This window comes from Anser anser (genome assembly GCF_964211835.1).
Source record: "Anser anser genome assembly, chromosome: 15".
Classification (NCBI taxonomy): Eukaryota; Metazoa; Chordata; class Aves; order Anseriformes; family Anatidae; genus Anser; species Anser anser.
In genome coordinates, this window is record NC_139736.1 from 8248759 (window position 1) to 8273768 (window position 25010).

The 25010-nt window shown below is 35.1% G+C and overlaps 1 protein-coding gene across 7 annotated transcripts in view; it reads left to right on the forward strand.

The window, feature by feature from the left end:
* The window catches only part of DNAH3 (dynein axonemal heavy chain 3), a 66237-nt gene that overhangs the window by 7339 nt on the left and 33888 nt on the right, over positions 1-25010 (forward strand). For 6 of the 7 annotated variants that reach the window (XM_083800419.1, XM_083800424.1, XM_083800422.1 and 3 more), the window contains exons 4-28: positions 1201-1426; positions 2932-3001; positions 4068-4257; positions 4788-4977; positions 5507-5702; positions 6662-6787; positions 8160-8355; positions 9710-9889; positions 10595-10731; positions 10887-10992; positions 11577-11755; positions 13061-13245; positions 14456-14579; positions 15143-15296; positions 16547-16691; positions 16970-17181; positions 17477-17568; positions 17991-18105; positions 18667-18783; positions 19960-20139; positions 21515-21651; positions 22361-22562; positions 23402-23494; positions 23779-23889; positions 24851-24965. In XM_083800419.1, the coding sequence (XP_083656545.1) occupies positions 1201-1426; positions 2932-3001; positions 4068-4257; positions 4788-4977; positions 5507-5702; positions 6662-6787; positions 8160-8355; positions 9710-9889; positions 10595-10731; positions 10887-10992; positions 11577-11755; positions 13061-13245; positions 14456-14579; positions 15143-15296; positions 16547-16691; positions 16970-17181; positions 17477-17568; positions 17991-18105; positions 18667-18783; positions 19960-20139; positions 21515-21651; positions 22361-22562; positions 23402-23494; positions 23779-23889; positions 24851-24965 (3778 nt within the window). Of the gene's footprint in view, positions 1-1200; positions 1427-2931; positions 3002-4067; positions 4258-4787; positions 4978-5506; positions 5703-6661; positions 6788-8159; positions 8356-9709; positions 9890-10594; positions 10732-10886; positions 10993-11576; positions 11756-13060; positions 13246-14455; positions 14580-15142; positions 15297-16546; positions 16692-16969; positions 17182-17476; positions 17569-17990; positions 18106-18666; positions 18784-19959; positions 20140-21514; positions 21652-22360; positions 22563-23401; positions 23495-23778; positions 23890-24850; positions 24966-25010 lie in introns of those variants that run through there. The other variant, XM_083800425.1, reaches the window with a different exon arrangement.

The window sequence follows — 25010 nt, forward strand, 5'->3', positions numbered from 1 at the left end:
GGCTTTGCATGCAGAAAGTTGTTCTATGTAGTGGGTAAGAAAGAATGTAGTTTTGAAAGCAGACCTAATTAGGAGAAGAGCTGAGAATTCAGAGTTTATGCTCAATTCAGCAATTCCTAAAGATAGCCAGTGACTTTCCTCAGAAGATCTCCAAATCTCCAAACTATTTTTAATTCTTTTATGAGTTCATACCCCAAAATTGTAATTCAGGGACCTACTCACCTGTCTAGTGTGTGCAGTGGAAGAAATGGAACTGAAATGATCCTGTGAACTTTCAGAAGCTATTTTAAGGAATATGGTTGCAGCAATAGTGTGAATGACTTTTTCTTTGCTGGTAAGATTAACCTTGTCAGTAAGAAGAATTCAAGGCAGAAGCAATAATCTTGCTTTACTGAGTCTTCCAGGATGACTGGAAGAAAGAGGAAGAAATGGGTAGTACAGATACAGTTGTGTTATTCCAACTAAGTAAAAAAAATCACTAAACCAGATGTAATACAGAAGCTAAATATGAATTTAAAATAAGAGCTATAGGCGCCATGATGTGAATTACATTAATTATTCTGTCTTACATGCATTTTCTCTCTTAGGGTATCTTCATTAAAAAAAACTTACTTTTCAAACCCACATCCCTTATGCCTGTGAGCTTCCTCATTAAAGTTTAGATCTCAGGACTGATAAAGAGCCAATCGATAGATACTAATTCACCTGAGAAGAAACATGGAATGAGTAGACAGAAGAAATCTGTTACAAATTGACATGGGAGAGAGAGAGAGATGAGAGCTGAATTTGTTAATTTGTATTATTGTTCAACTATTACAAGGATTGAGTATAGACATGATTAACAAACGCTTGAAGAATAATGAGTTTTCTAAATTTACCCAAATGTATGGTGAAGAAAAGAAGCAAGAGGGAGATGTGGGGAAGTAATGAGTACCAGATAATGTACTAATGCTTTCCTCTGATTTATTAAAAAAACAAAAACAAAAACAAAACAAAAACCATGAGTACTCCCACAAAAGAGTTGTATAAAATTTTTCTTACATGTATGTGGAGCATTGGGATCTAAAAAGAAATTGGTGGTCAAATGACTCTGACTCAGACTTGTTTATTTCATCTTTGTGTTGATATTTGTAGCTCTGAGTAGACTTAAAAATGCTGTGCTATGTAAAACTATGATTTCTTTTTTTATTCCCATTGCAGTTTGTCCTTAAAAGAAGATGTTATCCTCGTTTGATGCAACAAGCATCATGGACTTTGGCAGCTCCATTCAAAGAACAGAGTCACTACCGAAGCCCAAGTGACTCCATAGCTAATAATTATACTCCTACTGCACGGGATTTAAAACTGAAAAATCTTCACAAGTTAACATCCTCATCAATGACAAGGACATCACTGGGTTCAGCGGAATGGAGAACAGCCTCACCGTGTATCCACATTTGAACATGTTCATAGGTTTATCCTTGCTTGTTCTGTACATTACTTGTTTGTTAAAGCGTCATCTGGTGAAATCACTCTTCCCTAATAAATGCTTCCAAGCTTATTACCTCAGGGTCAGTATAGACAAATTGCCAAAAGCGTGCATTCATTTTAGTAAAAGTAAGGCCTAATAAATTTGTTAGATTCATCCTCCCAAATAATCACACAATTATTAGGAGGGAATTGTTTGCAAAGCAGAAAGTGAACAAGATGCAAGCTCTGATTGTTGTTAGAAGTAAAAATTGGTACCAGCAGCAAAATACGGAAACACATTGAACATACGCACCTCTAATGTTCATATTCATGAGTCTTGCATAGCACAATAAAATGGGGGACAGGCATCAAAATGTTCCTGTGAGGATCAACTCCAAGTAACATTACTTAATACACTTCTTCTGTCTAAACCACGCAGTAGAAGTTTGTGTTAGCAAAATGTATATGCACATGTAAGTCCTATGATATGAGATATTATATGCTGTTGATTTGATATAACATTGTGATATAATTCAGGTAAGGATATCAAGAGCTGTAATACTCTTGCTATTTAAGTTTACTGATCAAACATTCTACAAAAAGGTTGTTCAGGCTTTTAAATATCTTACCAGTTGCAGGTGTCAAATTAACTCCAATAATTAGTCTTCAAATTCTAGAACTAAGTTATTCATGAACTTTATTTCATTATTGTCTAATTACATGTCCTCTGTATCAAGGGAAGTCATCCGTACACTATTGCTTTCTGTATAACATTGTTCTGTGAAACTACTCATCCTACATTGTTGCTTTGCTTCTCTCAAGTGTTAGAAACTGTTTTTTTACCCCTGGGATAGATGACACATAATAGATTCAATATCTGCTTATTCCCCTTATACATCATTTAAGAAGGATTTGATTTTGTTCACTAGGTCTCTATGGTTTCTTAATTATACACCTGATTCTCCTACTCATTGTATTTCTATAGTACATGGGTGGGATGTGGGAAGCAGGTCGTGGTATGTTTCTTGGAGAAAATTCATAATGTATTAATTTTTTTAAAAGATGTGTTTATTTGTACACATGGTAATGATTTGTACTTCTCAGATTTTTCATATGCAATATATTCTGTGGAGCTATACATTATATTGAACTGCTTTTAAATTCAAAATATGAAGTCACAGGCCAGAAAACATGGTTTGTTCAGAGAGATATGTAAGCACTGAAGTCATAAGCGTGAGCTGAATGCTTTCCTAAACCTAGTTTTCAGTTTCAGACTCAGCAAGATTCTTTAACATGTGGTTTTAATGCCTTGCTAAATCCTAAGTCAGAACTGAGGACTTCTTTGTGATACTGCATTTGTCTGGTATTTCATTACCTGATGGAATTGATTTAGGTCTTTTTTTTTCTTTTTTTCTCCAATCTAAAATAATATCTTATTTGAAAAATATTCACTTATGTGATTTTCTTAACTGACACTTAAAGCTTCAAAAGATTTTGCACCTTCCAGGAAGAGATTCAAACTTGCACAGAGAAGTCAATGTGATTCTGATAGGTAATGTTCTGTAATAGTATAAAGATACAAATGATTACAGTCATTCTAGCTATTTGATTTGTGCTTTAATTTTTCTTTTGACTTGGATGCTATGTTAAGACTCCAAGTATGGAATGTTAAGTCTCTACAAAAATGTACGTGCATCGCTACTGAAATTTCATTGTGTTCTAAATGAGTAGCTTTCACTGCTTCTTTGTGGCAGGGCAAATTTCAGTCTTAGGCATGCTAACAAGGTCTTCCTTTTACAATGATTGACTTGAGAACCCAGAGTTTAGTTAATGGAGATGCAACTCTCAGTTATGCTGTCAGTGTTTAAATGCTCTGTAATGCTCCTGCGGTTATGCCAAATTGGGCACTCTTCTATAATGAGTGTGTGTATATATATATTTTTTTTGCTTGTATTCATCTGTAAAGTAGGAACAGAAATAGTCACCTGTGGAAGTGCTATGACAGTAACTGTCTTGCTCCATGGTAAGATAATGTGGTGATCTGTATCATAAAAATGACAAAATGGAAACTTAAATTCTTTTCAACTGAGGATGGGATTATGTGGAATAAATCAAGTATGGAGTGACAGTTTGTTGGCTGATTGTTGCTTATCCTGAGCAGCGTAGAGAAAAGATTTATAGAATATTGCATATAACCTGAGAGTGAAAACTGCAGTATAACATACATATGTGTGTGTATATATATATATATATATGCAAATGAGCCAATTTGAACTTTTGGTTCAGATTGTTAAGATTTTGGAAAGATAATCACCTGAAAATAGGTAAGATCTTGGGCAACCTACATAATAATGCAAGTAGGCCTGGCTCTGATAGAATTGCTTGTAAAATCTTGCTTGTCTCAGTGATATTGTACAATAGGAAAGTTTACATGATATTAAAATGATAGATTGTATTTCCTCTGTTAAAGTAATATGGTAAGTTACACAATTTTACTGAGTAATTGAAGTACTTCATCATAGGTCATACTTGTCCTCAGTGCAGTAGCTTATCGTTTGTCCACTTTAATTTAAGAATCCATTACAGCTTCTTTATTCTCTTATATTCTTTTGTTTCAGAAGTACACCAACATTGTTAAACAGTGTGGATCTCATTTCACTGTGTGTACCTGCTCATATGCCAGAATTACATGTTATACATTACACAGACAACCAACCATTGACTCCAGAAGAACAGTTTGTTGTCATGCACTTACATGAGGAGGAGATAAACAAGCAAGAAAATTCACCTTCAAGTAATGATATAGAGGTATTTACTTTTCGTTTTAAGGTTGAGAAAAGTAGCAGCAATAATCATCAGTGATATGTCTATAATCTCTTTACTTAAAAGTAGTTGAGAAGAGAATGCAGTGCAGGACGTTTAGAAGATGTAAATATGAATATTTAGCAACTGGCTGTTAATTTTTATTTCCTTTCCTATTTGTTTCTCTTCCTAGCTACTTAATGTGCTTCTTGTCCAAAGGGTTTGCAAGTAAAACTATCCTTCTAAATTCTTAACCTCTCACATTGTTGGCTTGTACTTCAGAGATCAGTAATTTAATATGCTGCACTTAATTTAATATATGCTTACCTCAAAATGTGCAAGTATTGTAAAAATGTCAGGCATTAACAGTGCTTTAAAAAGAACCAGGAGATAGACATAGCCAAAATCTGTGATATTCAAGCACCTTTTGATTGCAGAAAAGGTTCAAGTAATAGAAGGGACAAAAATATTTCATAGTAATTCATTATCTGTCAGAAACTTCCTACAATAAGCATAATTTAAACATTATTTTGTAGCGGTACTGTTACTACATACATAATGGAGTACAGGAAGACATGCTGGCACCTCAGGATAAGGAAGTGATGAATGTAATTTTAAAGCAAATTCCAGCTCATCTTCTTGCTAATCCATACCTGGAGAATTCACTTGTATGTTTAAAAGAGGAGATTAAGGCAGACTATCGTATCAGCCTCATGAAAGCTATTGGTAAGACTCATAATCTCTTAGCAATTCAGAATATGTAAACATTTATTGCACTTTAAGAGCAAGTCTCCGTTTTGTTCTTAGTGCCAGTGGAGAGTTCGTTTGGGGTCAGATAATATAGATCAGACTTTGAATATCACGTTTCCTAGATGCAATGGATGATTTCCGTTATATTAACATTTCTGTGTTTCACAAACATTTAAGAAGCTTTCTAAAAATCATGCTTGAAATGAAGGTATTTCTATCCCCAGTTAACAGACAAGGTGTTGAAGCGCTAAGTAGATGGCTTGGTAAGGTAGGATGAAAAGCCGTTTCTCCTGTCTCCCATTTTTAGAATCAGGACCAATCCTTGTTTTCTTATTCTGAAAAAACATCATAGTTAAGTTGGTAATTTGATTATTGTGCTGTACTTACTCCTAAAAACAAGATTAAAATGTAGAGAACTCTATGAGTTTATGAGCTATAGAGATCCTGTGTTTTCATATGTGGGTATGATGCAGTCTCACCGTGACATATATATGATTTGTTCCAGTTGATTACATCTTGATGGATCCGGCTGAGAGGGAGAGACTTCTAATTAGAAGTACCCCATGCCCTTTTCCCCAGAGAGTTATCCGTGCACCAGTCCCATGGCACAGCTCTTATGAAGAAGCAAAAAGCTGGAATGAAAACAATCTATTCACAGTGAATCCACTGATGTACACTTTGCAACAGCTTTGGCTTTCTGAGTAAGAAGTCTTGTTCATAGGATCACAATTAAATTGGGAATGTTCTCATTTAATGGCTCGATTAGAGTGCATCTGCTGACTTCTCTACGTATGCTGCTGAGGTCCTGGTGGGGGCAGTAGAGAGAAAATGAGTTCTCTTTTCTGAAGATTTTTTTTTTCTCAGTCTGTAGCAATCTCAGCCATCTCCACCTGCAGACTGTAAATGCAAGTGTGAATGTTTTACATGTCCACAGTGAAGAATGTGGATGTAGTGCTATGAAAAGGTCATCCTCTTTGTTAAAAGATGTTATCCCTAAATTGAGTCCATGCTCAATTAAATAGTAATTCAGAATTCTCATCTTCGTTCCTGAAGTTAACAAAAGAAAAGCATTCACATCTCTTTAAACTGAGTCCCTTTCAAACGTTTGTAGTTGGAAGTTGTACTGGGGGCTTTGGAAAACTGAGGCATTTTTTTCTTGTGAAGTTAATATGGTAGTTACTAATCCTGAGGACTGTTTTTTTTTTTTTTTCATTTAAATAACATTTGAAGTAGTTTAAGCTCTTGTTTGTTACAGACTGTAATGTATGCCATGTTGATGAAATTAAAAAAAAGATTTCCTCCTCAGGGTAGCCAGGATAGACAAGAAAGTACTCTGACTGTTTTAGAAAAATTAACACAATTTGAAATCTGACAAGTACAAAATGAAATTTATGAAGCCCTTTACATTTGCTAATAGCAAAAAACAATCAATCAAGCAAACAAAAAATATTAGAAATGGACTTGCTGGACAACTTAGCAGTGACAAGACATGCATCGACGAAAAATATTATTAGTACATACAGTACTTCCAACATATACATATATACACTACCTACAAGACTTTCTGACTATATTTCATAATAGTTTTTTGGTTTTATTTGTTTGTTTAATTTTAAACAGAGGTCCTTAAAGCATCTCATGTTTGTTTTACTTTCCATAGATATAGTTATCTAAGGTTTGTCCGCACTGAAGAAATGCTTTGTGGAGACCTACCACTGCTGCCTGCTGAATTTGTGGATGTCATTCACAGACACTGTGTGGAAGCTCGAGATATTCTTCAGAACAAGTCAGTGCCAACTGTAGTAACAGTAGATAGAGTATTTTAGGGTCTGATTTATGACAAGAACTGCACATAAATGTGCAGTTTTAAAAAATTTTGCCCTATAACATGAGAAACCAATAAATTGATTTGTACATAGAAGTGTTCAAATCCTAACTTCATTAATGTAAGTGAGGACACGATTACATTTTGGTTTCCATTTATATGGACTTCAGTTGCAAAATAAGGATTTTTAGGTATATGTTACAGATCCTCATCTAGGTAAAACAGAGCACAAAATTCTCATTGACTGCAGCAGCAGACTGCCATTCCCATACAGATCCAGAACCATACTGCTTTGAGTGGAATATTCTCTTAGTTTTAAAGGAGACCCACCTGCATCCTGAGGCCTTTCTGAAATATGAAAGAATTATTTTTCTCTTTGGCTTCATGCTGTTTGCAGAGGAGTGTGAAAGGGGAGCTGGCTGTGAATGGATACACTTCCTTTTACAAACTGTTTCTAGCTTCAGTTCACTGAAAATTCTTGTTAAGCCCTGTCCATTTCAAAGGATTTTCAGAAAATACGTTGAATGGCTTATGTTGATACCTAATAAATTCTATCCCGTGGTTCCCAGAGCCTCTAGAGTTCCTGTTTATTATATTTTATTATTTTTGTATTAACTAATATACATAATATATATACAAAATATACATATTTTTAAAAATAGGGAAAAACTGGAGAGCTTTTTTAAACAGATCTTAGATTAAGACGATGCTAGTCCCAACCAAAAGGCTGCCAAAGCAAAGGGATAAATAAATGATAGGGAAAAACATCTGGATCCTGAAAGAGCTTTTGGAACTGCAAGAGTGCTTGCACAAGAGCAAATGGGAATAAAGTGACTACAAATACAGGCAGATTGGAAATAAGAAGGTTTCTAACCATGAGAGGAAGGGAGGCTAAATCAGCCATTCATCTATAAAACTTGTGACAAGAAACACAACTTTTTTCATTATGGAAATAAATTAATATAAGAAAGAAATTCTATGAGGTAATAGGCCATGATAGTAGGGGGCATCGTTCTGCCACTTGATATCTTTTCCAGTCTCAAGGTTCCCACTTAATGGTAATCTTTTGTCACTACTGTTTCATCTATTCATATTAATTTAAACTAATAGTAGGGGCCCACGAAAACAAGTACCCTTAACTTAAAAAAATAAGTTTCCTCCAAGTCCTGGTAGATACAGTTTTATCTGACATGTAGTTATCAGTTCTTTGGTAGCTTTTTGGATTTTGATCATTCTTTGGGTAATTTCTGAGCTTCATTCATAGAATTCATTGCAAGGAGCAAGGTAAGACTAACAAGCTTTTAAAAACTTTGTATGTATTGCCTTCTTTTAGGTGGATCCCAACTTGTGCATCTATCTTCCTCGATGAGAAAAGGAAATGGCTAAATTTTGCTCCTCAAAATGACTATGACTCACCTCAGCAAATTGAAAGCTATTTTAGTTCAGTGGCGACTCTAATGTCCTTACAACTACGTGGAATGGTTGTTAACTCCTTGGAAGATCTTCTTGCATTTTTTATGATCTACAAGGTATATGCTGTGAGGTGTATCTATGCATATAGTTTTCAGTGTTACATAGAGACAATAATTCGTCCAGCTATAAAGTGTAATGCTCTTTGAAGGCTAAAATATTCTAGATCTTGTCTTAATAAAATATGTCTGCATCCTTCAAACTGTTCTGCCTACTAAGTGGATTTTTTGAGTGGTCAAGAACTGCTTACTCAAATAATCCTTTTGCAGGCCTAAGCTTATAATTAGCAGTTGTAAGAGTTTACAACTCTGTCTTGAATGGAAGTAGATTTCTTAATATTATTTTTCAGTTTTATCTGTTTTGGCCTTAACCTGGCAAAACACTCTGAAGTATTTTGTTCTGAAAGCACACAAATATTCCTTGAAGTAAAAAGTGTGCATAGTCATACACGTAATCCTTTGCAGAGATAATTTATGTATGTGGTGTCCCCATCTATGCCAGATGAGTGCCCTGTATTATTTCAAGTAACGCACTCAAATGTGAAAATAAACATTAGATTGTGAAAGTTTTCATCACTGGTTGCCTCTTAGTGGACATGAGTTCTTTAAGTATCAGATCACACAGGATCTGCCATGACAAGACAACATGAAACCTATTTAAACAGAATGAATGTGTCAGCTGAAATACCGCATTGCAACCAGAGGATCACACGCACAATCATAAAATCATAGGGTGGTTTGGGTTGGAAGGGGTCTTAGAGATAATCTAATTCCAACGCCCCTGCCATGGGCAGGGACACCTACAACTAGACCAGGTTGCTCAAAGCCCTATCCAACCTGGCAATGTGGTACACTATGTTGTCAAACTTACGATAGGCCTCACCTTGCATCTGGATGATGGTGCTGCTGCTGCTGCTTTTTTGTTTGTTTGAAATCATTATAGCATCTACATTATGATTCTAGTCATGGATTACGACTCAGTTACTGTAAAAGTAATTTAGGGGTAGTACAGTTCTTTTTAACCATACAAGACAATTAAAACAAACAAAAAAAAACCAACAACAAGGTCTTGTATTTGATGCTGGATTTTAGTTCTGATAGCATTATAGATTTTTTTTTTCTTTGAGTTTTGGTTCTGCATGGTAATTAGTGCTTTACTTCTGTTAGTTCAGTAAAAACTGAGGCAATTAGGCTTAGATCCAGTTTCCTAATTCCAGATGTTATAGATTCATTTAAGAGTTGGCCCTTCAAAATTTTATATAATGGGGCATCAGTGTTATGAACAAGAATCACTGAAGAAAATCCCATTGGTGCTGTACAGTTAAAAGTGGGGGGAATGTGAATATTTTTTAATTATTATTATATTTATCGCAAGTTTATTTGACATGTCCAATTTTAATTCTTTTTCCCTAAGGATGGGAGTGATTTTACAGAACCATACCAAGACATGCAGTTCTTTGTACCTCAAATGCTAATAGTCAAACTCAATGTGGAAGAACCCAAGATTGTCTTTGAGCCATCTTTGAAAGAATGTTGGGATTTGATCAGTCATTGCTTCAGGGAGATCCTACGAAGTGCAGAGGAACTTCCAAAGGTACTAGATAAATTAAAGCTGCATGCAAAATACAATGTGAATAAAAATTGTCTGTGATATAAAAATGAGGCAGAAAACTGCCATATACAGCATAAAGATGAGGGTCACATATCAGGAACTATGTGAACTTTTGTGATTATAGAAGATAGCATAGGAATTGTTATTTTTCTGATTCAAGTTTTAAAGTCCTGGTCTGATTTTTGTGTGTGTATAGTTTTCACAAACAAACTGCATATGTAACTGAGTGAAAATTTGTTCAGAGATTATTACTACCTTTGTTGCTACAGTTTTTCTTATAGTTTGTGTTTTTTGTTGTTGTTGTTGTTTCCTACAATAGAAATACTTTGTATACTTGGATGAGTTGCATTTGTTCCATTGTGCAGCACCCGTTGGGATACTTAAATGTTTCTACTTAAAATGAGAGGAACAGCCCATTTAAGTGCAAACATGGGGTCCAAGAGAGGTTATCAGTCCTTTAGTTGAATACTTATCTTGGCACTTTTAATGTAAATATCAATACCTCTGTATAGATTTTTTGTGTATATGTACTGGCTTAAGCATTCAAAATGTTTGAGCTCCATAGAATTGAAGGCCCAGGCTTGTGTTTACCAAATTATACATTTTTTGAAGTGGATGGTGAATGGATTAATATCTTATTTCCTCTGTTGTACATGCTATCACATTATTTGCAATGATTTCCTTCAGGTAGAAAAAATTCTCTTTCCACAATTAAAAAGAGATGATCTCACTCTCCGTACGGTCAAACCAGATGAATCGTTGGTTTCAGATTATGTGAACAAGCTTGAAATAATCTTTGAGAGCAACATACTTGGTCCACAGAAGTAAGTTTTTTCTGTTGGCTCTGTTGCCCATCCAAGTCCTCAGATTCATAACATTATCTCTTCAGCTCAAACGTTAAACAGTTTGAGCTGATTTGTTTCTTATTATAGAGAATCTTCGCATTGGGATCTTGTTGTTTTTGTGATCTGTATTTAAGGTATTTAAACGTGTACAAGAAATACAGCAATCTTTTGAACAACAGTGCACAGCAAGATGTTACAGATTTCTTGAAAGAAGGTCATTCTTTAGGAGCTTTGGCAGAGGTAATATGTAACTGACAACTGCTTACATGTTCATACAGCAGCTAACACATCACGCTTGACTTCGTAGTATATTGCTGTTCTAAAGAATTTCCGTTTGAATGGCTATGTTTGCCCTTGGGAACACTAGGGAATCCATTGCACTTTACATAGCCTCTTACTGTAGGGCTGCAGTAGCAATGGAGAAGGAGGTTTCTCTATGGCCTTCTTCTGTGGGTTTTGTTGGGTGAAATAGCCAGTGGAAGACTGCCCAGAGTATTTGTTGAATCTGAATCTTACTGGTCTTTTGATTGTCTTGTCCTTCGTCAGCCCTGTCTACTTTGTTTGCTGCATTCCTGAGTTAGCTTCTGGCTGAATACTTCCTTAAGCAACTTATGGTGTTCCTTAATATGGCATTTTATGGTGCAAGGCGTTCAGCCCTGAAATCTGTGGGCAGTAACTGAGCTCTGAAAATATATAAAAAGAAAAAAAATGTTGTCCCTTCTTCTGCTTGGAATATATTATCCACTTGCTGGATGGGAATTAATTAGCTGTTTCATCTATAAAGTTTAAGGAAAAACATCAGATTTATTCTTTTCCATTTGTAGAAGATCGACAGCTTAACAAAACTGAAAAGAGAGATTACGTCTATGCATGTTACTGTCCCTCTGGCCATGTTCTGTCTGGATTCTGTACAACTGAATGAGGAACTTTGCATTCGGACTCAAAATCTTAAGGATAGATTGATTGAATTTGAGGTGATGGAAAACAGAGAGTTAAATAAAAGGTACATGTTGTTGTCGCATGTTGTTGTCGTGCATGACTGTTGCTGTCTGCACAGACTAATGCTGTATATCTGTGTCTGAGATAACTTTATTCATCTACTGGCTTTTCTACCAGTGCTGGCCAGACAGGTGCAAGGAAACCAAACCAGTATCTAAAATTAACAGGTATAGAAATACTTGTAAATAAACACATAACTTAGTCTGTATAGGGTGTACATAAAGTTTAGACTGAAAATATGGTGTTGCTCTTTCCTCCTTGACTGACCTGCTAAGATTTGAGTTGAGGCCCTTGCTTTCCCTGCTGGCATCCAGCTAAAGCTACATGAAGAATGTACTATGGAGCTAAGTTTTTGTGGTGTCTCTGATTTATTTATTTATTCTGTTAGGGAAGTACTGGTCCTCATTTCTTATGATGGCAATTTTAAGTAAAAAATAAAATAAAAAACCTAAGGATATAATTTGGCTCCAGTGTAATGGGATAATCATGGTTCTGTGAATTAAAAGCAAACAAACAAATAACACAGTGGCACATAAATAATTATTTCACAGTGAATGGAAAGAGACAATAACCATTGTAAAAAAAAAGGGGGGGGGGGGGAGGTTCAACTCACTTGTCGGAAAAGCACCTCCAGGTGGAGATGAACTGCTCTTTAGCAGCGCCTCTGTCTCTGCTTACTGGGGAGGGAATCTAGGCAACAAGCTTATGCTGAACATCTAAGATTTGGAAGGCTTGAGCTGGTTTAAATCAACCTATTTGTGGTGTGGTTGCTGTTCACATGCCTGCTGTCTGTATAGATATTGGCAGTACTGAGCTAGAATCTGGAACAAGAAAATTTATAATTTTAACAAAGAGGAAAAATAATTTTTTCCCATGTGCAAACCAAATAAATAAATAAATGTGATTTTTTAATAATCTTCCTCTTTATAACTGTGTTTCATCCCATGCACTTAATTTTATTTTTGTGGGGTGATTGTGAGCTCTTGCTTACTGTATTCAATCATTGCTTTCTGCAGCAAGTCAGATCTTGAAAGAGGAAATTCTAGGCCTATGGGAAGTAAACTGTTAATATTCTGTTAATTGTATTATGGAACCAATGTAGTTATCACTTTATTATATATCAGTTCTTGTAAACATAGTAGGACAATAGAAATTATTGACAGAGTAAAATATCATCCTTAATAAATGCATGTCTGCTGTGTGAATACATCTGAACACTTACTGTTTAAAAGACAAACTTCATTAATAAGGTCTTGCATCTTACTTCATTTATGATCCCAGTAATATGTCTCTTTACTTTTTGTTGTAGACTTTGTGATGAATATAACGTAATTGCAAAGAGAATGAGTGAGCTGCCTCTGAATACTGAAGAGCTAGTGGAATTTGATGCATTCTTAAAGAAATCCAGTAAAGTTACTGCATCTAAATTGAGACAGGAGGTCTCTGAAGCGGCACGCAGACTGGAATTCCTCATGGACTATGCTGATCTTTCTAGTATGTCTCACTTACAGATTATGAAAGTCTCCACATGGAAGTGTTTATATATAGATACTGGGATAGATGTTGCATCGTCGAGAATGCTGATGAAAGACTGTGTACTGAGAAAACTCTGAAACATTTTCATAGAATAGGCAGTGATTCAAGCAGTACTATTTCATGTCATAATAATGAAATCAAGTAGTTTGCCCTTTGTGAAATCAGTAGGCTGTCCTTTGTGAAAGATATTTCTGCCTACTCTATCCAATGCTGCAGGGATTTTGAGGGAAATCATATGGTAGTTTGGAAATGTGAAATAATGCCCAGCAACAGTTTTTCAATATATGGAAGTGTAATGAATTTGTTTTATTGGAATACTAATTTTGGAGCAGGCTAATTATTAGAATATTTTTGCCCATGTTAAGAAATTCAATCAGCATCTTTACATTTTAATTTTTAGCAGATGTCATATTTCACAAACAATATTTTGAAGAAACTAACACCTGATGTACTCTCTATGCTTTTCTGAAGGATGAAACATACCCTCAGTGCCAGAAATACAAATGGCTCAATGCCATTCATTGGATTCTAGTGGAATTCCCAAGTGTATAAACTGGTGGAACTAGAAGCACAATGTATCCTAGTTCCACGTGATAAAAGTTTAGGCTGAGCAGAGGCTTCACGCAACATTTATTTTGCCAAAGGGTAATGAACTGAGTGTGCTGAACAAATAGACAAATATGAAGATGTAAATGTTGGCTCATTGTAGTTATTATGCTATTGCTGTTGTGAATAATTCAGCATTTACACATTGTGGACTAAATATGTTTGAAACATTACTTTTATCCACCTTGTTTAGATATTTTTTATATATTTGGTTTGGAATGGTCTGTGTCTTTATGTAGTTGGACTTAAATACAGTTTAACAGAATACATGTTCTGGAATAGTTGTTCTCACCAATTTCTGTCTAGCTAAGGTCTTATTCAGAGAATTTTACACTGTTCACTTGATTTTAGAGTCTAATCTGTTTCAGCAAGCAGTTCTTTTTGCAGTGAAGATAATGCTGTTAGAAGCTTGAAATACATGGCTTCTTGGAACGCTTATTTCTAACTCACGTATTCCTAAATACAGTTTTAGGTTTTTTGCTTACTCTTCACACCAACCATTCTATTAGATCGTTGCTTTATAGGTATTTTCTTCAAGATATCTATTTTGTTTTCTTTTTAGGTTATGACATACACCTGAATAGCATGGTTTTCCATTGGCCTAATAAGATTGAGATAATGTTTGATAACAGTAGAGATGAGTTGTATAGCAGGAGGAATCATATAGAGATGGTTTTGCTTGAAAGGTATGGTGTTAAGACATTTTCTTACACTGGATATTTCTAAAGAAAAGAAAATATCTGAAAATATCTCATCAGTAAAAGGATATCTCTTTTACCAGTAAAACTTGGAAAGTAGTTGAGAAAGTAGGGGAGAAACCTGGTTTGCAGTATTATGGAGGTTTCAGAAAAATATGTTTGATCAGGGTAGATTAGAATATTCCTATAATTAAACAGGTCTTAAAGGAGAAATGAAAGATATTGGTAGAATAGTCCTAATTTTGTCCTGTTATATTGCTAGGCTTGGCATTAAACATTTTCACAATGTTTTCACTCTTCCTTTATTTGCTTTAAGTGGTAAAAGTAGCAAATGTAAGTGAACTGAATTTGAAAATGAATTCTAATGCTGTTAAATGCATATGGTTGACATAACTGATAAACTAATGGGTTTTGACTGGAATCTCTACTTAGTTTACACTAGGACCGAGATCAGTTTTCATTTCACAGTGCTTGTTATAATTCATAAAATAACTGAAACCTGAAAAGGAATGAAACAGAACATCTTATTACTTTACCTATCTTTACCTCAGGATTTCTCAGTTTGATGAAACTCTTGAAGGTTATAATAGAGAAGTAGAAAGCTACAAAAAGCGGGATGTCATGACCATAGAAGAAATGAAGAACAATGTTGAGAAATTTAAAGAGTTAAATAAGAATCTAAATAATGCACTAGCAGAACTTGAGGTTAGTATTTTTGACAGGTATAAAGTGGGTTACAGTGTGTTGGATGAATGAATGTTTTTTTCCAGGTTCTGGACATATATTGTCAAGCTGGCTTTAAGATTCCCAAATTCACCAACAAATGGCCAATATCTTCTCGTCCCCATATACAGTACTAATGTTGAGCTGAAAAGCATATTTTCGGGGGGAATGTTTAGAGAGTTTTTTAAATTGAAATAGTGAATTTCAGTATTTCTAAACAGTCAGTAGTAGCAGGATACTATCCATGAAAAACAATTTTTCTGGCAGAGCTGATGAGGAGAACAATTAGGGAAGTGGTATTTTCCCTGAATTGTGGTTTGTGCTACTTGAGCTGCATTTAAGCCTCTTTCATTGTTCTCTAATTAAAAACAAATGCTCTCCAACTGTATGTATCATTTCCAGAAGTTGCCTATAAGCATTAATATATGTTTTCAGATGTTAGAAGGAAGCTGAACACTGAGATTCCTAGATTCTACTCGGGGCTCTTTAACCAATATGCTGTGTGGTTCTTGGCTGAATAGTTTCTTAGCTGTGCCTCTGTTGGGAAATGAGAATGGTTACCTTTGAGAGATCTCACAGGTATTGTGAGGCTTAATTAATGTTCTAAATCACAGTGAGATGATGAGATTTCTGCATATACGGAGCCTTAAGAATCAAGCTGTTAATTAAGACCTGCTCAAAAGAGAAAACTGGACCAATTAAATCAGTTTGGGATATAGATAAATTGCTACAATCCCTATATATCAAGAGCCTTAAACTGATTTAAAGGCATCCAGTGTATCTAGTTAGTTTGAGTTAACAGCATTGGTAAGTTGTAATGGTTAGAACAGAGTAAGTTATTAAGTTGGTGAAATTTCTTAATACATATTCACAATGAGATTTGTATCCACACAATTTAAATGACACCATGAACAGCTGAGTGAATACATGAAGTTAAAAATTACCTTGGATCTTCAAGTTTCTCTGTCTGCAACTCACATAGAATGATTAAAAGTCTATTTTTAAAACAGATATTTAAAATTATTCGAGTAGTAAAAACTACCAACAAATAACTAAGGGAATTTACAAGAACACAGTTATTTACCTGAAAGCCACAGGCTTAAGTCTACAAAACTGGCTGGTTTTGACATGTGAAAAAAAAAAATCCTATCCAACATTACTTAGTAAAAAGTTAAAAAGCAGTAGCAGGAATTTTTGATGGAAATATTTTTTTATTATTATTATCATTAAAGGCTATTAATAAAGAAGAGGAGTTACTTGAGCGGAATAAGAGTCAATTTCCCTTACTGCAAATTATAATCACAAACAAGCAACCCTTTGAACAACTTTGGTTAACAGCCTATGAATTTCATACCAAGTCTGAGGAATGGATGAATGGTGAGATACTGATGAAATGTGTCATTTTCAGTTAGTTAAGTAGAAGCTGAACGTGTTGCTTAGTTGTTGTAATAAAATAATTTTGAAGAAAGAAGCAGTGAAATCAATCAGTGAAATAAAATTGTTGACATGGATTTTGCATAAAGATTTTTTTGTAACACAAAAGATTTCCAGTTAAAGGAGAATGACTATAAATACCTGTAAATAAACCACCCTGATAATCCCCTTGTGCTGAATTACACTGCTTTTTTTTTTTTTTTTAATGTTGCTGTATTCAGGATCTCTCCAGAAATTGAATGCTGATGAAATTACTGAAGAAACTGGAAATATGTGGAGGACTATGTACAAGCTCAGTAAGAGTTTTCCAGATTTGGCTGGGCCTAGACGCTTAGCAGAAAGTACAAAATATAAACTTGATAAGTTTAAACAGCATCTTCCTGTCCTGTCAATTGCTTGCAATCGTGGAATGAAGGAGAGACATTGGGAGCAGGTATTTTAAACTCTACTTTAACTGTGGGGGTATCCTACCTCAGAAACTGACAGTTCAATGCAGTACTCCATATATTAGTAATAGTTCTGTATTTCACAATAAGATGATTCTGTATCCTGTCACTTAATAAATGCAGTTTTGAAATTTTTAATGGTACAGGCATGAGCTTCTTTGAATTAATGGCAAAAAAGCAAATTGGGGTGCTGCACTAATACTTTTTTAGCATTTTTGCCTTGCTGTTTACTAAGTCTGTTAGAAGCATCCACCTCAATAATAGATTTTTCTTTATTTTCAGATTAGTGAAATTATAGGATGTGAGATCAAACCCAATGAAACTACTACTCTTCTAAATATGCTGGAATTTGGACTCTCAAAATATATTGATCAGTAAGAAGCTTACTCTATTCTCAGTTTTTTTAGACGATCACGATATTTCGTATGTGAGATACAAAATTCTAGTTTTATTTTTTTTGTGTGTTGTTCAGAACTTCCATGTTTTCACAGCTATATCTTATTAAGATAGGGATGGAAGTGTCAGATGTCTTTGTGGAACCAAGACAACAAAACCCAGAATCATATTCCCAAACTGCTTAATTTCTGCATTTGGAATTTTCTGTCTCTATTTGTCTCCAAATTCATACTAATTTTTCTAACTTGGTGAGCCCAAAAGTGAATAAATATTTCCTGAAATAAGAGTGTGTGTTACTAACAGATATCCAAATGAAAGGGAAAGGTAGTCAGCTTTGCTTCTCTTCACTTCTGCTCCATTGCAAAAGTATTTCTGAGATACGTGTTTCATTCCAATTTAGGCTGGAACCTATTGGAGCAGCTGCAAGTAAGGAGTATTCTTTAGAGAAATCAATAGAGAAAATGAAATCAGAGTGGGTCAACATGCAGTTCAATCTGGTGAAATACAGGGATACTGTGAGTAAACATGAAATCCAGATACACATTGTTGAAATTAATTACTTCGATTCTCAATATCAGTTCAGAAATATTAGAGGGAAGTACTGCTGATACATTGTGGCATCATGGAAAGTGGTATCATACCTCAAAGCCTGGGCAAATGTATCCATTACTATTAGTGTGTGGTTAACTTTCAATCTCAACATATTAATCCTAACAAATCTGTGAGCCTGAGAGCTTCTGCAGTATTGTATGGAAAGGTGAACAGTAGTGAAATTTTAACTTGCCCAGAAGATATAGGAAATCACATACTGTGCAAAAGATTGTTATAAGTCACTAGCATCTCTGGCTAGCTTCCTATTCACAACACCAATCCATCTCTTGACCTTTTAAATAGAGATGTACAGGAGAGATATCATTTCATATCTTCAGACATATTGCAGACTTTGTGAGTGCCTTGCTACTTTCCTGCCTTCAGAGAAAAGGGGGGGGGCAGCAGGAAGCTGAATGAGTGTAAGATTGAAGAGCAGCTAAATAAGCAACTGCTATTTACCTTAGCAAAATATGATGTCTTTACAGAACAACAGCATCCTGTCAGCAGTTGATGACATCCAGCTTTTACTGGATGATCACATTGTTAAGACTCAGACAATGTGTGGCTCTCCCTTCATCAAACCAATTGAAGCTGAATGCCGGGTAAGGAAAAGCTGGTTTCATTGAGCTTCTGTGTTTCTCATAATATGATTTCTGTAAGTCCTTTCAGGTGTTTTGGCATGATAGAATGTTGTATAGTTTTTAACCATTTCTAAGGAATGCACATTTGTATCTTTATCTTTGATTGAAGTTTCCAGACAAAGGTATGCAAGGCTTGCTTTACAGCTAAAGAAAATATAATTTCATTGCTAATCTAGTCATTATATGTATTTTTTTTAGTTCATTGTCTTGGGTGGAGAAGTTAATTTAAACAAATCCTACTGTGTTGTGTAATAAGACACAGGTCTGTCATTTGTTAGAGATGATGTATTTGTAATCCTCTGGCATTGGCACAATACATAAGGCAGCAGGGAGGGGAAAGATCGAACCCACTATATAAAAGGCCTGCAAAATGGCATTTACTCAGTCTGCTGGCTACCTTGTCAAGGTATCTATTCACTGCTGATCAGATAGAAGTACACAGCTAGCATTTCAAAGAGTTTTTTTTTTTTTCCTAGAGAAAAAATGTGGCTTTACTTCTTCACTGCTGAAAAACAATCTTGTACAAGTACTTTAAAAGTTTCTAGCTCCTTTCGCATAGATTTTGCAAGTGTGTGTATGTGCTTCATTAAGGTATAAAATATCCTTTCATTCGATTGCTAGCTGTGGACATTAGCAGCCAAATCAACTCCTGTAAAGAAAATAACTTTGAAGAAAGCTGGAAGCATGAACTCTGTAGTCTCATATTCCTTCAGCCCTGAGTTGGAGAATTGTTTATCATAGAATCGTTAAGGTTGGAAAAGACCTTCAAGATCATCTGGTCTAATCAATTAGTTTGTAGAGAAACAGATGCAGAATCCACTCCTGAACTGTTGTTAAACAAGAAGTCATCCATCATACAAGTAATATTGATAGGACAACTTGTGGGACTACAATATGAGTTAGTGATGCATTATCAGTCCCTGAATGTTTAGGCCTTTCTAAAGAGGTTCTTTCCTGTAAGTCTGTAACAATACAGGAGAAACTGTTAGAGTGGTATGTTTCCAAAGTCCTGTAACAAAAAACACATAGGAATCCTTTAAGTTAGTAACTTGTGATTTTGTACTGTTGCTCTTCTAATCAATCTCCAGTTTTAAATGGCTGCTCATAATTCTTAAATATTAAATATTTTCAATACAGGCTTGGGAAGAGAAGCTGACTTTAATGCAAGATATTCTAGACAGCTGGTTAAAATGTCAGGCAACATGGTTGTATTTGGAACCAATTTTTAGTTCAGAAGACATTATAGCTCAAATGCCTGAGGAGGGCAGAAAGTTTGGGGTTGTGGATACATACTGGAAGGACATTATGGCACAAGTGGTAAGTGCTTGTATTCAATAAAGCATGTATTGGATACATATCTGATAACAGAATGATTGCTGTCATGAAGATGTACAAGCTTGCTTTTTTTTTTTTAGTTAGATATTTGTATTCAAGTCACAAGAAGGTCTAATGTGGAGTGGGAAAACCTTTACTAAAGCCTACCAAAATCTAGTCTTGCAATAAAAGTGGTAGATCATATCATTACTACTTTGAGGTTTCCGTAGAGGATGGATATTGCAGGATAAATTAGAGCTCAAGTAACGTTTTAATTCTAATTTTTCTGGCTTTTGTAGAGAAAAAAAAAGCCAGAAAATATACTTTCATACGTTTTTTTTCTGGCATTTTTCAGTTAAATGGTCAGAATTAGGTAGAAAGATGAATAATCTGTGCTTTCAAGATCTGCTTAAGAGTTCACTAGTAGTAAGTCTTCACTGTATACAGCCGGATTTTAGATTAGTCTTTTAAAGGCTCAGAGATTATTACAGCAACTAAATGGCTTATTTTCTTTTCTACCTTTCTCCTCCTCCTCCCACCCACCCTCCCTCTTTCTTTCAACCTTTCTGCCTTTGGGGTGATGCCCCATGTCTGTCAGTGTACAACAGACATTTGGATAATACCCTTAACAATATGCTTTAACTTTTGGTTAGCCCTGAAGTGGTCAGGCAGATTGACTCAATGATCTTTGTCTATTCAGCTGTTCTGTTCTGTTCTATTCTATTCTATGGTTATTAGAAACTTCGGTGAATATGTAGTGATCTGATAGTGTGTCAGGATAAGGTTACAGAATGATTTAGATTAGAAAAGATGTTTCAGGTCATCAAGTCCAACCATCAACCTGACCTACCAATTATGGGGATAGTAAATGACATTGGTTATTCTGTTCAGTTTTATACAACTAAGAAATTGGATAAGAGGCCAGATACTTAGTGGTAGTATGAGCTGAGATCTTCGTGAAAAACATTGGCAGTACATGATTGTGTGACAAAGATGTTGAAATAATCAGTATAACAAAACAGAAGCTGAGACCCGTCTAACAGCTTAGGCCAAATAATTTCCATGTGCTGTGACTGACAAAACTTAGATGTGAATGGAAAAAAAATGTAGCAAGCCCAAGATACAGAAGGAAGTGCCAAAAAAAATTAATTCCTATGAGTATTGTTGCTGTATTGTCTGTAAAGTTGAAATCGGTAAAAGTGTTTAAAAAGCAAAGCTATCAAATAATACATACATATTTAATAACATAAGGGCACACAACAGAGAAGAGTGTCTAGTTTTTATCCTCCTAAAACATAAGTGATTGATGATAACAATTTTTATGTATGAACATAATGTGACTTTTAGCAATTTCTGCTGTGTATTTGTTTTTATAAAGGTGAAAGACACAAGGGTGCTTGTGGCAACTGAACAGCCCATGATGTTAGACAGATTTCAGGAAGCAAATACTCTCTTAGAAGACATTCAGAAGGGGCTGAATACTTACTTGGAAAAGAAAAGATTATTTTTCCCAAGGTAAATTAATTAAGCAGGCCTAAATTAGAGATAAAAATCCAGAAGCTCTTTTAATTTATACTGAGCTGGTAAGTCTCATTTCATAAGCATGTGTGGGACGCAGTACCATGCAACAAGAAAAAAAAAAAAGAAAACCTGTTGTTTTTTCCAAATTTCCATTTATTTTCTCAGCTTCAGTTAAGTTTGCAGTGCCAGGGACAGGTGATAGTGGGGAAGCAAAAATCTGTCTAGCACAGCTTTAATTTAAGATTAGAAACACATCATCACTTCCAGGGCATTTTGAGGGAATTTGCTATTTTCCCATAACTGATTCGTAATTATCTCTCAGCCCTACTCTCTTTAGCTGTGCAGAGATTCATAGTACATTGGAGTTGTATATGATCACGAGGAACAAGATTCTGTGTTTTTACACAGAATTTTTTTATTAGCTGCACAGACGTACCTGGTATTTCCTGTGTGTTTGAAATGCTTGTTTTTTCTTCTCTGCATGAAAGGATGGTCACATTGAAATTTTGAAAAAACAGTGTCATTAATTTTATAATGTTAACAATAGCTTAGAAAAGAGATCTGATATGATAATTTCCCCTCTGTTATATTACTGTCCTAAGCAACAATAAAAACAATTTGATTTTTCTTGCTAACAGTAGAATTATAATGACAGTTTTCTTGTTTGGAAAGTTTATATTCATTAATTGTGTTTTCCTAACAGATTCTTTTTCCTGTCTAATGATGAACTGCTTGAAATACTCTCAGAAACAAAGGATCCCCTTAGAGTGCAGCCTCATTTAAAGAAGTGTTTCGAAGGAATTGCTAAACTGGAGTTCACGGAAGATCTGGAGATCCTAGGAATGATCAGTTCAGAGAAAGAAATTGTTCCTTTCATAGATAAAATCTATCCGATGAATGCAAAAGTAATTTTTTTTACTATGTTATTAAATTAATGTTTTGCCTAAAGTGTATTTTTTGGGGGGAATGAGATCCAAGGCATCTAGGATGAGATCATGAAAGGTGTTTCAGAAGTGAGAGTGCAGACCAGTGTTCTAGAACAAAAAGGAATTCCTACAAAAAGGAGTAAGATGTACCAAGTTTTTGGTAAATTAGTCTGGGCACTTTTCTACATCTTTACACACTATCTACTTTTAAGATGTTATTTACACACACACTATATTTACATACTTACAAATACATGTATACATATGTGCATTTATATATATATTTGCACAGCATGGCTAAAACACTGCGGAATGAAGGAAAAGATGAATGACTGCCACTGAGGAGTCAGAGCCTTAGTTCAAAGGGTAGCTGGGTATAAATTGTGGCATTTACCTGAAAGGAAGTTGTGGGGAGCTGGGGGTCAAACTCTCACAGGTAACTAGCAATAGGACTAGAGGGAATGGCCTCAAGTTGCGCCAGGGGAGTTTTAGGTTGGAAATTAGAAAAAATTTCTTCTCAGAAAGAACAGTCAGGCATTGGAATAGGTTGCCGAGGGAGGTGGTGGAGTTACTGTCCCTGGGGTTGTCTAAGGAAAGGTTGGATGTGGTACTTACAGACGTGGTTTAGTGGGTGACATTGGTAATAGGGTGATGGTTGGACCAGTGCCTGTCAAATTTGGATAATTTCCACCTATTTATCTCCCACAGAGGTCATAAGAAAGTATATTTAAGCCTAACATATTTCAAAGAATTTGCCCTTTAAAAAGAATATAATTAAGAAATGTTTACTGACTCTTAACTGTTTTTCCTGTTTGAAGGGCATGGTAGAAAAATGGCTTTTGCAAGTCGAGGAAATGATGCTGGCCAGTGTAAGACAAGTTCTTCAAGATGGTATAAAAGGATACATCGAGGTAATTATTCCTGAATTATAGTGTAAAGTAAGATTTCACAAGCAACTGTACATGAACAGATTGTTCACATTCTTCTTAACCAGGGAAACATGTTTGAAGCTAAGTGGAATCCATCTCTTCTTATTTAAAGTTTTATTTCTGATTTTCTTGGGGAAAAAGTAACAGAGCTAGTTCTCATTTATTTTTTGCATGAGACAAAATAAATTTGGGGAAAATAATTGTTATTAGTGCCATAATCGGATGTGTTTACATGACTTTGATTGGAATGGATCTTTATGTTTAAGGTTCCTCGAAAAACATGGGTACTTCAGTGGCCTGGACAGGTGGTTATTTGTGTTTCATCCATTTACTGGACAGAAGAAGTGTCTGAGGCTATAACAAAAGGAACTTTACGAGTAAGATTTTCTTCTACCATTCTATTAATTATTAAGACAAATTTGTTATTTTGCACAAGAGCCTTTCCTCATATGTTTGTGGTGCCTTTGTCATCAAAAAACTTTTACATAGCACTTTGTTGAGGCTGATGAAATGCACACTCAAGTAATGAAAATAATTTCTGTTGAATTCAGTGGGGTTTTGTCTGATCCTAATATAGGTGGGTGTATGAGGATTTATTTGGGGATTAAATCTGTCAGCAGATAGTTTGGGCTGCCTTTTAAATGTGAATAATAAAGTTTATTAAAACTTTATACCAAATACTGCATTTTAACGTTAGCTTTTTGTTTCCATATCTTTACTGAATATCTTAGATTTAACTTGCCTGTGTTGTTTAATACTAGTTGAAGATCTTATTTTGCATACTCAATCACAAAATTCCTGTCTGACCATTTCTTCAGTCTGGTGAGGTTCCTCTGAATGGCAACACACCTGTAGGGTCTATCAACCAGTCTTCCCAGATTTTGTATCATCTGGAGACTTGCTGAGGATGTACTCTGTCCTGTTGTCTAGGTCATTAATGAAAATTGAGACAGTGATATAAAATGTTTATAGTAAAGTGTGGAGAATCTTCGATTTATATTGATGTTATTAATTTACAATTTACTACAAATTTCCAGAAGTGAATCCAGATTCACTCAATAGAGTCTATACATTTCCTATGATAGAATTTTGGCGTTTCTATTAGGAAGAAAGAAAATACTTCTGTTTACATTATTTTCAAGCCATAAAGCTTTCTAAAGTGTTCATAGTAAAATAAAATGCCAGTATATGAAAAAGAATTTAAAACATTTGTGTAGTGCCAGGAGTTTGATTACTATATTCTGTTAGAGGGGCTGTTTCCAATGATTGCACCCATGGGAGTTCAGGAAATGCTAGCTACAACATTATACTAATGCCGGTGTTCTGTTTCTGTGACAGGATTTCTTGGAGAAGAGCAATCTACAAATTGGAGATATTGTTGAGTTAGTGAGAGGAAAGCTGTCCAGTGGAGCCCGGCTAACTCTTGGAGCTCTTACTGTCATTGACGTCCATGGTAAACGTGCAGTTGCTAGTACTCTAGGGCCATGCTTCTGTAGTT